Source organism: Salmo trutta, chromosome 15 (genome assembly GCF_901001165.1).
Source record: "Salmo trutta chromosome 15, fSalTru1.1, whole genome shotgun sequence".
NCBI lineage: Eukaryota > Metazoa > Chordata > Actinopteri > Salmoniformes > Salmonidae > Salmo > Salmo trutta.
This window is the reverse complement of record NC_042971.1, coordinates 13,585,690-13,602,380: the sequence shown is the minus strand read 5'-3', so window position 1 is coordinate 13,602,380 and position 16,691 is coordinate 13,585,690. Positions and strand designations below refer to the sequence as shown.

The 16,691-nt window shown below is 40.5% G+C and overlaps 1 protein-coding gene across 3 annotated transcripts in view; it reads right to left on the bottom strand.

Moving 5' to 3' along the window:
* LOC115148516 (glucocorticoid receptor-like) overlaps nt 1-11,724 on the bottom strand; it is a 91,681-nt gene extending 79,957 nt beyond the window's left edge. The window contains exon 1 of one of the 3 annotated variants that reach the window (XM_029690464.1): nt 10,543-11,724. Coding sequence is in view for 2 of the 3 variants with exons in the window: in XM_029690463.1 (XP_029546323.1) it covers nt 10,015-10,023 (9 nt within the window). In the remaining variant the exon portion in view is untranslated. Of the gene's footprint in view, nt 1-10,014; nt 10,052-10,542 lie in introns of those variants that run through there. The other 2 variants (XM_029690463.1, XM_029690462.1) reach the window with 2 other exon arrangements.
* Between the last annotated feature and the right edge of the window lie 4,967 nt (nt 11,725-16,691).

Sequence of the window (16,691 nt, the reverse complement as noted above, 5' to 3'; positions counted from 1 at the left end):
TTTTGTTTCTCGTATCACCACAATGGGAAAAAGAAAGCACGCGCATGCTCGCACACAGAAAAATATCACTTAAGGTTAACAAAACGGAATATAACATTGCGGACAAAGTTTGGAATTACACAATTTAATATGTACAACATCTAAAGATCTGCATCAGTATATCGAAAGCTTTGCCATTTCTAAAAGGATATGAGCGATTGGACCCTTTGTTCATGTTCATCCATGGCCACCATACTGCATAATGAGCAACGAGTCTTGCTGATGGGGTTTTCACACAAAATTAATTTGGATCCGCTCTCGTTAAATTTCGGCCGCGTATTTTCCGACATTTTCTTCAAATCTGAAAACGATGTGAAGCAAAGCCCATTTTCTTTATAATTGCATTATGGGCCCTAAAAGCATGGAAATAGTGTCCACTGCTTGTATACTTTGGCGAATGTAGTACGACATCCGGGGACTTTTGGCATACTAACTATATCCATAATATGACTAATAAGCATACTATATACTCAATTTATGTCACAAATAGTACTGTTGGTGCAGTTAGTATGAGTATTTGAACACAGCTCAAGTCAGAGTATCCTTTAGCATTTTTTTCAGCAGTGGTGGCAAAAGGTGGGGTTAGGGAGCTCTTTGCTGGAAGGCTCTCTGACTTTCAAAAAAATACATACTACTCTAAAATGCATGCAAATATAATTACGTTGACAGCATCTGAAATATAACTGATGGCCGCCACTACACTGTAGGGAGGGTGATAAAGAGCAAGTGGTGGCTGTATGCTCGTGGATCACATTCGCGCCACTGCTCGCTCTGTTTGCTACAAATATACACTAACTCGACACGGATCATAAAGGGATAGTGCGACATTTATGACCCTTTTCTACTATCCCAGTGTCAGATGAACTCATGAATACAATTTGTGTCTCTGCGTGCAGTTTGAAGGAAGTTGAATGTATTTTTGCGAGCCATTGCTAACTAGCGTTAGCAGAATGACTGGAAGAGTTTACAGCTAGCATGCTAAATTAATATAGGAAAAACAAAGCATTCGAAATCGCAAAAAGTTGTCTGTACACTTCCATAACATACGATATACACTCAGTTGTGGAAAAAGCACCGAATTGTCACACCTGAGACAAAGTAAAAGATAATACCTTAATAGAAAATTACTCAAGTAAAAGTCACCCAGTAAAATAGTACTTTAGTAAAAGTATTTGGTTTTTAATATACTTAAGTATCAAAAGTAAAAAAGGTACGAATCATGAAAAATTCCTTATTTTTTTGCGGCTTGCCAGGGGCACACTCCAACACTAGTCCACCAGATCAGAGGCTTTAGGGATGTTCTCGATAAGTGTGTGAATTTGATTATTTTCTGTCCTGCTAAGCATTTAAAAAGTAACAAGTACTTTTGGGTGTCAGGGAAAATGTATGGAGTAAAAAGTACATTATTTTGGGATGTTGTGATGTAAAAGTTGACAATAATATAAATAGTAAAGTACAGATACCAACCAAAAACAACTTAAGGACGACTTTAAAGTATTTTTACTTCAGTACTTTACACCACTGTATAGACTGAACAAAAATATAAAATGAAAGATGCAAAGCGTTGGTCCCATATTTCATGAGCTGAAATAAAAAATGTTTAAAAAATAATTCCCATAGGAACAAAAAGCCCACAGAAGAGTGTAACGTTGATAGTGGTAACTAAAGGGGAAAAGTCTTGAAAGTTGAGTGACGTTTAATCCCGTGCTTCTCTGCGCAGGCTGATACTTATTCTGCACAGTAGCCCAAGGCAAGCTCGCAGCTTAGAGGGAACATTACACTTCGCTACTAATTCATTGCAGCTGCAGTGCTGGTTGTAGTGCGAGTGGAAGTAGGGGGCACATTTTATGTTTTGTAAAAGTGTTGAATAAAAACAGAACGAACTCACTCAAAAACAGCAGCCCTTTGCTGTGTTCTTTGACTGCGTCTGTGGTCTCGGTTTTAAAAATGACGAAATCTCACACTAACTTTGCTGTGGTTCAAAATGGGAACACTCGCCTACCCGGCACGCAGGACTTCTGAATTAAGTGCACCTACCACATACAGCGCAAGATGAATAAAATAAGATAGGAGCGCAAGGCTTTATTGTTGGCTTTTCTACAGAAATGTTTGGTGAGCGACTCGAAATGCCTTGAAGATCGACCTGCCGACGGTTGATAACCCCCGGAATACCGTATATAGAAGAAATTAACCCTTTACACTCATAGCTGTATACGGATTGAAAATGGCAGATTTGGGCACTGATAAGGGCATACATTGGAACACAGTGGCTGTAAAGTAACATGCTATAGATGATTTCAGAGCGGAGGCTCTGCACTTCACAGCGCTGTATGGGTTTTGACTGACAGACGTTCTGAACATGAACACTGCAAGCATCAAGAAGTTTCCGTGGCATTATTTTAGATTATGAAGAATTCAATTGAACAAAGCCATCTAGGACAGTTGTGGGGAGCGATAGAACCCAAATTAATACAACCACTAGCATCAAAAAACCTTCATGCAATGTGGCTGATGCAACAGACCATAACATTTAGCTTAAAATGTTGATAAACTATTACGCTATTTCTTCACATTATAAGCACAGCAATGCACACATGGTAGTAGGCAATAAGCTTATTTTCATACCAGCCAGGTAGGCTATACTCCTGTTGTAAAGATAAGCAATGTGCTTAATATTAGGAAAGCTGAGAAATAAATAGTAACCTATAGAAAGCTGATGGGATCCTCTTTTTATTAGATTGCGATTAAAATTATTTTATTTTTTTAATAAAAAAAATGGGCCATTTTCAGAATGGTAAAGAACAACTGTAGTTGTGTGATAGCGGGGATGCAGGGTTGTGTAACAAACAAAACTACAAATGTGCTTGCTCCAAGTTCCTCAGCAGCACAGCTATGAGAGCTTAAAAAAAGAAATTTAAAAAAATAATAATTTAAATAGTTATTTAACACCTAGTTGAAGACTATTATTTGAGTCATAAATGTGCATTGAAATTACTGTGCACACGTTGGAGAGGTGTGTGGTCACTTGAAGACACCAGTTAGTCCTCTCACTCAAACCCTTGCATTTTTAATGTCCTACCCCACATTTCCAGGAATATGCTTACTGAATGTATCCAGCCTATTTTCAGATTTCGTTAACAAATGTGGCCAACAGTATACTGCTCAAAAAAATAAAGGGAACACTTAAACACATCCAAGATCTGAATGAAAGAAATAATCTTATTAAATACTTTTTTCTTTACATAGTTGAATGTGCTGACAAAAATCACACAGAAATAATCAATGGAAATCCAATTTATCAACCCATGGAGGTCTGGATTTGGAGTCACACTCAAAATTAAAGTGGAAAACCACACTACAGGCTGATCCAACTGATGTAATGTCCTTAAAACAAGTAAAAATGAGACTCAGTAGTGTGTGTGTGGCCTCCACGTGCCTGTATGACCTCCCTACAATGCCTGGGCATTGCCTGATGAGGTGGCGGATGGTCTCCTGTGGGATCTCCTCTCAGACCTGGACTAAAGCATCCGCCAACTCCTGGACAGTCTGTGGTGCAACGTGGCGTTGGTGGATGGAGCGAGACATGATGTCCCAGATGTGCTCAATTGGATTCAGGTCTGGGGAATGGGCGGGCCAGTCCATAGCATCAATGCCTTCCTCTTGCAGGAACTGCTGACACACTCCAGCCACATGAGGTCTAGCATTGTCCTGCATTAGGAGGAACCCAGGGCCAACCGCACCAGCATATGGTCTCACAAGGGGTCTGAGGATCTCATCTCGGTACCTAATGGCAGTCAGGCTACCTCTGGCGAGCACATGGAGGGCTGTGCGGCCCCCCAAAGAAATGCCACCCCACACCATGACTGACCCACCGCCAAACCGGTCATGCTGGAGGATGTTGCAGGCAGCAGAACGTTCTCCACGGCGTCTCCAGACTCTGTCACATGTGCTCAGTGTGAACCCGCTTTCATCTGTGAAGAGCACAGGGCGCCAGTGGCGAATTTTCCAATCTTGGTGTTCTCTGGCAAATGCCAAACGTCCTGCACGGTGTTGGGCTGTAAGCACAACCCCCACCTGTGGACGTCGGGCCCTCATACCACCCTCATGGAGTCTGTTTCTGACCGTTTGAGCAGACACATGCACATTTGTGGCCTGCTGGAGGTCATTTTGCAGGGCTCTGGCAGTGCTCCTCCTGCTCCTCCTTGCACAAAGGCGGAGGTAGCGGTCCTGCTGCTGGGTTGTTGCCCTCCTACGGCCTCCTCCACGTCTCCTGATGTACTGGCCTGTCTCCTGGTAGCGCCTCCATGCTCTGGACACTACGCTGACAGGCACAGCAAACCTTCTTGCCACAGCTCGCATTGATGTGCCATCCTGGATGAGCTGCACTACCTGAGCCACTTGTGTGGGTTGTAGACTCCGTCTCATGCTACCACTTGAGTGAAAGCACCGCCAGCATTCAAAAGTGACCAAAACATCAGCCAGGAAGCATAGGAACTGAGAAGTGGTCTGTGGTCCCCACCTGCAGAACCACTCCTTTATTGGGGGTGTCTTGCTTATTTCCTATAATTTCCACCTGTTGTCTATTCCATTTGCACAACAGCATGTGACATTTGTCAATCAGTGTTGCTTCCTAAGTGGACAGTTTGATTTCAAAGAAGTGTGATTGACTTGGAGTTACATTGTGTTGTTTAAGTGTTCCCTTTATTTTTTTGAGCAGTGTATATTAAATCTACATAAAAATCAAGTGTAATGTTTGGATTTAGTTTTGTCAATTGTTGGGTCCACAACTTTGGTCTAACGATTTCCCATAATCTCCAAACTGTTCCCTTTCAATTGCTACCATGCTTATGCATTTCATATCTCTTCTGTAAGATAAATTGAATGTATCCCCATCCATATACAGTGCTTCTGGAAAGTTATTATATTCCAGCTTTATTCTAAAATTGACAATTAGTTTTGTTCCCTCCATCTATGCCATAATTTTCTTTCTTTCAAGAAATATTTTATTTACATAAGTATTCAGACCCTTTGCTATGAGACTCGAAATTGAGCTCAGGTGCATCCTGTTTCCTTTGATCATCCTTGAGATGTTTCTACAACCTGATTGGAGTCCACCTGTAGCAAGTTCAATTGATTGGACATGATTTGGAAAGGCACACACCTGTCTAGATAAGGCCCCACAGTTGACAGCGCATGTAAGAGCAAAAACCAAGTCATGAGGTCGAAGGAATTCTCCGTAAAGCTCCAAGACAAGATTGTGTTGAGGCACAGATCTCGGGAAGGGTACCAAAACATTTCTGCAGCATTGAAGGTCCCCAAGAGCACAGTGGCCTCCATTATTCTTAAATGGAGGAAGTTTCGAACAACCAAGACTCTTCCTAGAGCTGGCCGCCCGGCAAAACTGAGCAATTGGTGGAGAAGGGCCTTGGTCAGGGAGGTAACCAAGAACCCGATGGTCACTTTGACAGAGCTCCAGAGTTCCTCTGTGGAGATGGGAGAACCTGCCAGAAGGACAACCATCTCCTTTGAATGTTTTGGTACGCTTATTGGAGAGCTCTTCTTTGTCTACACCAATTCAGCATCATTCACACACTCTTAAGCTTTAGCCCCACCCATCTCAAAGGGTTGATCCAGCAGTCAAACACCAAACTAACCGGCTAACCGGCTAACATTTGCTAGCTTATTTGCTAGCTTTTGTAGCTAACCAACCAGGTTCAATGTTAGCTAGCTCACACTAGGCAATAACTAGGAAAGCAAATGGCTCCGAGATACAAATAATATTACCACAGATCATACACGTAACGTTAGCTAGCAAGCCAGACAGCTAACAGTATACTAACTTGAAATGAAAATGACTGACAAAATTAGAAGTGTAATATCTGAAAATGTAGCTAGCTAGACTATCTTACCTGTATACATGGATGGAGGCTTCTCCCTCTGTCACGGATGCTATGGTTGCAAAATCCTGTCCAATCAATTTAATTTACCACAGGTGGACTCCAATCAAGTTGTAGAAACATTCAGGATGATCAACGGAAACAGGATGCACCCGAGCTCAATTTCTAGTCTCATTGCAAAAGGTCTGAATACTTATGTAAATAAGATATGTTTTTTGTCACTATGGGGTATTGCGTGTAGATTGATAAGATAATAATTTTATCCGTATTCGAATAATGCTGTAAGAATTTCACCACCTGGTGACGGTCATATGTAGCAAAAAAAAAGTTTATTTTTTAAAATTGGATAAAAAGTAGAGACTCAGAGCTACAAAATGGTATAACATACACTGCATTTGAGGAACAATGGGAAAGTAATTCTGCTTTGAAAGTTGCTAAATGGCATTTTAGTGTTCGGTGAGAAATCTCGTTGTCGACACGCATTCAGCATCGTTCACACCCTCTTAAGCTTTAGCCCCACCCATCTATCTCCTTGCTTTCAGAGCACACACACACTTGACGCTATGGTCGATGATTGGTTTACTTCTGGATAACATGAAAACAGCCTAACCAGCTCTGCTGGCAACATTATGCTTTTTAGCCAACATTTACTGACACCGGACATATTCAACTGGTGTTGTACACTTTAGCTTAAGCCATGTAGCTAGCTACCTAGGTAAACAATGAACATCGCTAGGTAAACAACATGTAAGATCACACACACACACACACACATCACGTTAGCTAACGAGCCAGCCAGCTAACGCTAGCTAATGTACACTTTAGCTTGAAATAAAACCATTGTCCAAATTAGAAATGTGTAATATCTGAAAATGTAGCTAGCTAGACCATCTTACCTGTATACATAATCATGCATGTTGGACGCATCTCCCTGTCACAGATCCATGACACAAATGCCCTTAGTTTGAAGACATAATCCTGAAGCAGGTGTTGTCCCAGCTCTTTAGCTATCATACTCTAATTCCACTGATTTCAAAACTCGATCCTCCAGAAAGTGGAGTGCAACATTTATGCAGCTACATTTTTTTTTTTTTTTTAAAGCCACGTTCGACAGGATAACCAACAGACTGACCAACTCAAATAGACAAAAGCCTTCTATATGGCAGACCAATCCGAACTCCTCTCTCTGCATGTCCAGCACACTCATTATCTCAGCTAATCATGGCTAGTGGGAAGGTTGCGGTCTTTTTATGTGGCTTAACCAACAAGGCTCGTAATTGAACAATTTTATTCGTATTTACAGATGGCATACAAGTTTGTTAAGGCACATGAAAGTTCACATGTTCAAGAAGGCATTTCTGCCAAAAAAAAAAAACATTTTGATAATGTTCTGACACCTTAACACTCTGTCATAACATAGGCAGGAGGGGAATCTCCCCTTTACTCTTCAGCATTGGTAAAGGAATGTCCTTTTGTCTACAGAAGACCTGCTGCCAAATCTACCATCCAAAAACGTTAATATTGTTACAATGCTGCTAATATAGGAATGTTGAGAATATTCTTTTGGTCAGCAGGGACCTATGTCATATTACTTTTCATTTTGTGAGGTTATTAAAACTTCTTAAGTCTAGGGGGCAGTATTTTGACGTCCGGATGAAAAGCGTGCCCAAAGTAAACTGCCTGCTACTCAGGCCCAGAAGCTAGGATATGCATATTTGGATAGAAAACACTCTGAAGTTTCTAAAACTGTTTGAATAATGTCTGTGTATAACAGAACTGATTTGGCAGGCGAAAACCCGAGCACAATCCATCCAGGGAACTTATTTGAGGTCAATCTGTTTTCCATTAGTTTTCTATGGGAAGCCCTTTTTAATAGGAATATGGTTGCAGTTCCTATGGCTTCCACTAGATGTCAACAGTTTTTAGAAATTGGTTGATGTTTTTCTTTTGAGAAATGACAAAGTAGTCCTGTTCTTTCCACTTATCGCTGCAGAATGCTGTGGTAGCCATGCTGGTTAAGTGTACCTTGAATTCTAAATAAATCACTGACAGTGTCACCAGAAAAGCACCCCCACACCATAACACCTTCTCCTCCGTGCTCTACGATGGGAAATAAACATGCAGAGATCACCAGCACCACATCTCACAAAGACACAGCGGTTGGAACCTAAAATCTCGAATTTGGTCTCAAGACCAAAGGAAAAATTTCCACAGGTCTAATGTCTATTGCTCATGTTTCTTGGCCCAAGCAAGTCTCTTCTTATTGGTGTCCTTTAATAGTGGTTTCTTTGCAGCAATTTGACCATGAAGGCCTGATTCACACAGTCTCCAATGAACAGTTGATGTTGAGATGTGTCTGTTACTTTAACTCTGAAGCATTTATTTGGTCTGCAAATTCTGAGGCTGGTAACTCTAATGTACTTATTCTCTGCAAAAGAGGTAACCCTGGGTCTTCCATTCCTGTGGCGGTCCTCATGAGAGCCAGTTTCATCATAGCACTTGATGGTTTTAGGGACCGCACTTGAAGAAACTTTAAAAGTTACTGACATTTTCCGCATTGACAGACCTTCATGTCTTAAAGTAATGATGGACTGTCATTTCTCTATGCTTATTTGAGCTGTTCTTGCCATAATATGAACTTGGTCTTTTACCAAATAGGGCTGTCACAACACAACTGATTGACTCAAACAAATTAAGAAAGAAATTCCACAAACTAACAAGGCACACCTGTTAATTGAAATGCATTACAGGTGACTACTTCCTGAAGCTGGTTGAGAGAACGCCAAGAGTGTGCAAAGCTGTCATTAAGGCAAAGGGTGGCTACTTTGAAGGATCTCAAGAGAGAGCGAGAAAGTATATATCCATTGATTCTTGAAGAATATAACTTATAAATGCCTCATAAGCTTAGTTCAACTGTCACACTCCATGAGAACCCAAAATATCAGCTTGTTTCACACCAATGTTTGTAAACATTGTAAATGTAAACAAACACTGTATAGCCTCATAACATGGTTAAAACAACTATTTGTATATCATGGAGGGTCAGTCCTTGCATCCATAGCTCTGTCTATTAATCTGAGAGTGGTTACATTTCTCCAGGCCATCCCTCAGATTTTTACCAAAAGAGGCGGGGGCGACCGTTTTGTTATTGTTTCACCTGTGGATTTACCCTTTAAAGCAGCTGCATATTATCAAGATATCAGTGTCACCAACAAAAAGGTAAACAATAGGCCTATAGGAAATGCACTTTTCAGTAGTGCTCAAAGCATGCCATTCCATGTGCGCAGCATTTATTTTTCAACTCGAATCAATGAGCCCAATCAGTCCTCCATGACAACAAATAAACAACAAAGTATGACTTGCTAATAAGTCCTTAGTTTTGGGGTCATGCTCAGGTAAAACAATTTGGCTAATCTATACTTCCATATTTCTGAGTCCTATTCTTGAAGATCAAAGGGTATAACATTTATTGGAATGTCTGGAATTCTGATATATCTTTACATTAAAAACCAAAGTCTCATTGAATCATATTATTATATGTAGTAGAACGCAACGGGTTAGAAGCCAACATAACCAACCCATTAAGTAAAACATAACATCCATATGGCCAGCTATGTAAACTTTAACATTGATTTATCCTGCAACATACATTGTTGTCTTCGAATGCCTCTTAAGGGGAAAGTCATCTACAAGATTACGTTTTTGAGTTTGGCTAATCCAAAAGTTACGTTACTGATTACATTTAGAAAGTAACCTACCCAACCCTGCTAATGACAACAACTTTATTTCTCAACTCCTAATACTGAGCCAATTACACTCACTGGAGTACCTAACATAGGCTTTGAAAACGCACACGATAATAGTCTACCAGTGCAGCAAGTGCCACTGACTGAGACAATCTTTATTGACTTGAATATTAATTTTCGCCAACCAACTAAACAGCTGCTCTTAGCAAAAAAATGTGTTTGGAGTTAACAGCCTATTAGCAAGAAAGTTAAGCGTTTACACTTGCTCCAATTATGCGGGAAATCCATCTACCAAATCTATTAATTTTAAAATGTTGATTACTTCTCCTTACCATTATCATTCACCTGACGATAAGACAAGATGTGAACAATTGTGTGTGTGTGTGTGTGGGGGGGGGGGGGGGGGGGGTGTCCCTGGCAAAGAAAAGGTTGAAGAACCCTGTTCTCGCTAGCTAAATATGAAGGGTCGCAGTGGTGCAACCTGTTGGCTGCGACTGGGAATTGCATCAAGTTAAAACAGGAGAAAGTGATTATCACATCATATAAAGTAAAGTATGTACATGAAGCTTGTATGCTTAGCGTTGCTAATAAAATCACCAATGGGATCGAGATGGCGATATAATGCTCTACTGAGTCGCCTAATTTTTACACTGGCAAGAAGGGCGTCGAACTAAAGAAGAGAGCACAGGGGTCACACTACCTTATAGCTGAATCATTACACAATAAAATATCTACAAACGTTATGAGGTAACGTTACGGGATGTATGGCTGTAACAGATGTAACTAGCTAGATCATGCAAGATAGCTGCCAAATACAACAAACAAGATGCAATCAAATTACACAATCGACGACATGTTACCTTAATCAGAAATGGGAGTTTTCCAAACTAGATCATATCCATTCAGTTCGAATTTGCTGGAATTCTGAGCTCTATGGCTTCTAGTCCGTCTTCACAAGAAATATTCCTCGTGCAACGCTGAATGGTTTGCTGCATTCCCCGTTGGAAAAGTATTGATGTAGCTAGCTAGCTCGTGCGCTGTTATTCCCTTGCTTACGTGACGTAGCTAGCTACAGTTTATATCTGGGGCTGTCAAACGTTAAAAAACAGGATGCAGTCGAGTTAGCTATTTTTTGCTAGCAATCTAATGAACTCAAGCAGTAAGCAAAAACGAACATGAATTCGTTAGCTAGAAATTCTAAATGGACAGCAGAATTGACATAACCGGCATTCTATGATGCAGTACAGTAGAATAATCGTTGACATTACATAATATACAAGTTAGCTGGCGAGCTACCGTTAACGTTACAGTAGTTACAGATTAAAACATTAGCTGGTGCTGCACATTAGCAAATCGAGGGCGGCTACTTTGACACTTCACGGTAAACGCCCCTCTAAAGACAAACAGGACTACCGTTATACTCTAAAAAGCTGTCAAAAACACGGCTGCACACGTCGGCTGGCCGCTCAAGCCAATGTAGAAATAACGTATCAAGTAAACAAGCTAACTTGCAAATAGAAAAACACTTTTAAAGTGTATTCGATTACTTGTAACGTTGCCTCTCTTTATCAAGTTACGCCAAACTCGTCCATGCAACGTTAGCTAATTTCGCTAGCTATAACCAATGGTAGCTAGCTACTACCTTTCAAAGCGTTGACTTTGTTAACGTTTGTCAATAATGACTAGTTAAGGCATGATTGAGTTAAAAGATATCCGATGTTACTTACGAATGACAACACATTGCTAGCCAATGAGTACGAAAACAGTCCTAGCTAGCTATAGCCAAACGGAGCGCGTGCCACTCAACTTCAACGCAAAGAAACTTTGTAGACGATGTCCTTGAGGCGCGCTCCAGGTGACACTGCAGTATGTGAAGCTAGCTATTCTAAACACAAACTAACAACGTTATATAGAGACAGTTAAGTTCGGCACAATTGTGTAAACTTCAAAAGCACGGCAAACTGTGACTAACATGAATCATTTCAATGGCGCAACACAGTCCGTATAAAATGTACATAGGGGCGAAGGGACCTATGTGAAGCAAGCCACAATAAGGATTAGTCACAATAGTGGCGCTTGAGGTTCGCCTTCAAAATAAAAGGTCCTTCATCGAACGTGATGCAAGCGGATACAAATGGTGGAATCACGCCATATTTTGACTAAATAATGCTAAACAAGGTTGAAATATTATAGAAATTCAACAAAAAGCAACAATTTGTTAATTTGATTTAAAAAAGTAAAAATCGGTTTAAATCACACTGTGAATGTATAAGACTTCAGAATTGCATTGGGGGCATACTTATATTTTACTGTACAGCCTTACCTATAGTTTGTGGATCCATGCAATGGGGTATCAGTCTACTCAGTGACACCCACAGAACACAACTGTGAAGAGTTTACACAAATATTCGCGTTGTAGCTCTTATTGAGGGACATTGACAATGGGAAATCACCTCCCCAGTCAGCCCATTGTGTGTATTGAGATTCATATTTTACTGTACGGCCTTATCTATGGATTGTGGATCCATGAAATGGAGTATCTGCCTATATAGTGACACCCACAGAACACAACTATGTAGAGTTTAGACAAATATTAGCATCTAACTCTTATTTCAGGACTCTGAAACCACTGTGAAATGAGCCACATTAGCTTAGCAGTCAACTTACTATGTGTATTGAACATTAATATTGCAATGTCAATACGCACAGTAGGCTGGATAGTGAGGTGATTACCCACAGTTAAAGTTCCACTACTGGGCACACCATGTAATTTCAACGTGGATAATTGGGTAATATTTGGTTGAGACATTAATCAATGACATTACAACCTATATTCACCCACTCAAAAAGACAGCTAAAAGGTAGTTGAATTTCCAATGTGTTATCACTATGCCTTTAAGCATCTAAAAGTTAAAATGGGAATACAATACAAATTCAATGTCAGATATTTCGTTTATTTATACAACAGATGAATGTGTCATCACTGTGCTTTGTCTAATAGCTTAACCAAATGACCTGGATTGCAGTTTAGATTACATTAAAAAGACATGATGCAGGTGATCAATGCCTTTCGAGATGTTACGCAGATTATTACAGGAATTATGAAGATCTCCACAGACCTGCGACGACCTATGCAAGCTATCTTGAACGTGCATGCTTTACATGATTACATAAGAACATGTGGCTATGATTGTGTTACTCATTTTAAGGTTGAATGTTACATTACTTTGTAAGATAACTTTAGGCCATTACAAAAGTAATATTGAATCCTGTTTGGTTGACAACACAACCAAGTATCAACATTTAAAATAGATTTATCTACTGCTTGGATAGTTCCATCTGAGCCACTGGCTTAATCCCATTCTTTAACTTTTATTTTGGGTTGAGTTGGAGATGTGAATCCAACATATCATTTGTTAACTTGTCAACAAGTTCATTGGCTAAATGTATGTTATTTCAAAAGTGATATTGAATTGTGTTTGGTTGTCAAAGCAACCAAATGTCAACATTTGAAGGAGATTTCTCGTCTGCTTGGATAGTTCCATTATGTGCCACGTCACCGTCTCAACCAAAGATCTAAGTTAAAGAATAGGACTAAATCAAATATAAAATAAATGCACTTTAAATAAAGTTTAATTTGTTTTATTCCTAATCTTTAACTTAAGTTTTTGGTTGAGATGGAGACGTGAATCCATCACATCAATTATTAATTTGTAGACAAACTGAAATTAAAGCCAAACTATACTGAACAAAAATATCAGTGCAACATTTTTAATGATTTTACTGAGTTACAGGTCATATAAAGATCCACCCCTTTTTTTCAATTTTCACCTAAAATGACATACCCAAATCTAACTGCCTGTAGCTCAGGACCTGAAGCAAGAATATGCAAATTCTTGATACCATTTGAAAGTAAACACTTTGAAGTTTGTGGAAATGTGACATTATTGTAGGAGAATATAACACAGATATGGTCAAAGATAATACAAAGAAAAAAACAATATTTATGTTGTATTTTTACCATCATCTTTGAAATGCAAGAGAAAGGCCATAATGTAGTATTCCAGCCCAGGTACAATTTATATTTTGGCCACTAGATGGCAGCAGTGTATGTGCAAAGTTTTACACTGATCCAATGAACCATTGCATTTCTGTTCAAAATGTTGTATCAAGACTGCCCAAGTGTGCCTAATTTGTATATTAATAACTTTTCATGTCCAAAACTGTGCACTCTCCTCAAACAATAGCATGGTATTCTTTCACTGTAATAGCTACTGTAAATTGGACAGTGCAGTTAGATGAACAAGAATTTAAGCTTTCTGCAAATATCAGATATGTCTATGTCCTGGGAAATGTTCTTGTTAATTACAACCTCATCAAATCAAATCAAATGTATTTATAAAGCCCTTCTTACATCAGCTGATATCTCAAAGTGTTGTACAGAAACCCAGCCTAAAACCCCAAACAGCAAGCAATGCAGGTGTAGAAGTACGGTGGCTAGGACAAACTCCCTAGAAAGGCCAGAACCTAGGAAGAAACCTAGAGAGGAACCAGGCTATGAGGGGTGGCCAGTCCTCTTCTGGCTGTGCCAGGTGGAGATTATAACAGAACATGGACAAGATGTTCAAATGTTCATAGATGACCAGCAAGGTCAAATAATCATAATCACAGTGGATGTCGAGGGTGCAACAGGTCAGCACCGCAGGAGTAAATGTCAGTTGGCTTTTCATAGCCGATCATTCAGAGTATCTTTACCACCCCTGCTGTCTCTAGAGAGTTGAAAACAACAGGTCTGGGACAGGTAGCACGTCCGTTGAACAGGTCAGGGTTCCATAGCCACAGGCAGAACAGTTGAAACTGCAGCACGGCCGGGTGGAGTGGGGACAGCAGGGAGTCATCAGGCCAGGTAGTCCTGAGGCATGGTCCTAGGGCTCAAGTCGTCCGAGAGAGAGAAAGAAAGAAAGAATTAGAGAGAGCATACTTCAATTCACACAGGACACCAGACCAGACAGGAAGATCACGTCAGTGACTCAACCCACTCAAATGACACATCCCTCCTAGGGAGGGCATGGAAGAGCACCAGTAAGCCAGTGACTCAGCCCCTGTAATAGGGTTTGAGGCAGAGAATCCCAGTGGAGAGAGGTGAACCGGCCAGGTAGAAACAGCAAGGGCGGTTCGTTACTCCAGTGCCTTTCCGTTCACCTTCACACTCCTGGGACAGACTACACTCAATCATGGACATACTGAAGAGATGAGTCTTCAATAAAGACTTAAAGGTTGAGACTGAGTCTGCGTCTCTCACATGGGTAGGCAGACCATTTCATAAAAATGGAGCTCTATAGGAGAAAGCTCTGCCTCCAGCTGTTTGCTTAGAAATTAAAGGGACAGTTAGGAAGCCTGCGTCTTGTGACCGTAGCGTACGTGTAGGATTGTACGTGTAGGTTGGCAGGACCAAATCGGAAAGATAGGTAGGAGCAAGCCCATGTAATGCTTTGTAGGTTAGCAGTAAAACCTTGAAATCAGCCCTTGCCTTAACAGGAAGCCAGTGTAGAGAGGCTAGCACTGGAGTAATATGATCACATTTTTTGGTTCTAGTCAAGATTCTAGCAGCCATATTTAGCACTAACTGAAGTTTATTTAGTGCTTTATCCGGGTAGCCGGAAAGTAGAGCATTGCAGTAGTCTAACCTAGAAGTGACAAAAGCATCATTTTTCTGCATAATTTTTGGACAGAAAGTCTCTGATTTTTGCAATGTTACATAGATGGGAAAAAGCTGTCCTTGAACAGTCTTGATATGTTTGTCAAAAGCGAGATCAGGGTCCAGAGTAACGCCGAGGTCCTTCACAGTTTTATTTGAGATGACTGTACAACCATCAAGATTAATTGTCAGATTCAACAGAAGGTCTCTTTGTTTCTTGGGACCTAGAACAAGCATCTCTGTTTTGTCCGAGTTTAAAAGTAGAACATTTGCAGCCATCCATTTCCTTATGTCTGAAACACAGGCTTCCAGCGAGGGCAATTTTGGGGCTTCACCATGTTTCATCGAAATGTACAGCTGTGTGTCATCCACATAGCAGTGAAAGTTAACATTATGTTTCCGAATAACATCACCAAGAGGTAAAATATATAGTGAAAACAATAGTGGTCCTAAAACGGAGCCTTGAGGAACGCCAACATTTACAGTTGATTTGTCAGAGGACAAACCATCCACAGAGACGGGCATGTATATGTGCTTTCTTGAGCAGGGGGACCTTGCGGGCGCTGCAGGATTTCAGTCCTTCACGGCGTAGTGTGTTACCAATTCTTTTCTTGGTGATTATGGTCCCAGCTGCCTTGAGATCATTGATAAGATCCTCCTGTGTAGTTCTGGGCTGATTCCTCACCGTTCTCATGATCATTGCAACTCCACGAGGTGAGATCTTGCATGGAACCCCAGGCCGAGGGAGATTGACAGTTATTTTGTGTTTCTTCCATTTGCGAATAATCGCACCACCTGTTATCACCTTCTCACCAAGCTGCTTGGCGATGGTCTTGTAGCCCATTCCAGCCTTGTGTAGGTCTACAATCTTGTCCCTGACATCCTTGGGGAGCTCTTTGGTCTTGGCCATGGTGGAGAGTTTGGAATCTGAATGATTGATTGCTTCTGTGGACAGGTGTCTTTTATACAGGTAACAAACTGAGATTAGGAGCACTCCCTTTAAGAGTGTGCTCCTAATCTCAGCTCGTTACCTGTATAAAAGACACCTGGGAGCCAGAAATCTTTCTGATTGAGAGGGGGTCAAATACTTATTTCCCTCATTAAAATGCAAATCAATTTTTTACATGCGTTTTTCTGGATTTTTTTGTTCTTATTCTGTCTCTCACTGTTCAAATAAACCTACCATTAAAATTATAGACTGAATTTCTTTGTCAGTGGGCAAACGTACAAAATCAGCAGGGGATCAAATACTTTTTCCCTCACTGTAGGCCGATTGTTTTTTATATTTTCTGGGTAAGGTTTGGCTTTTTC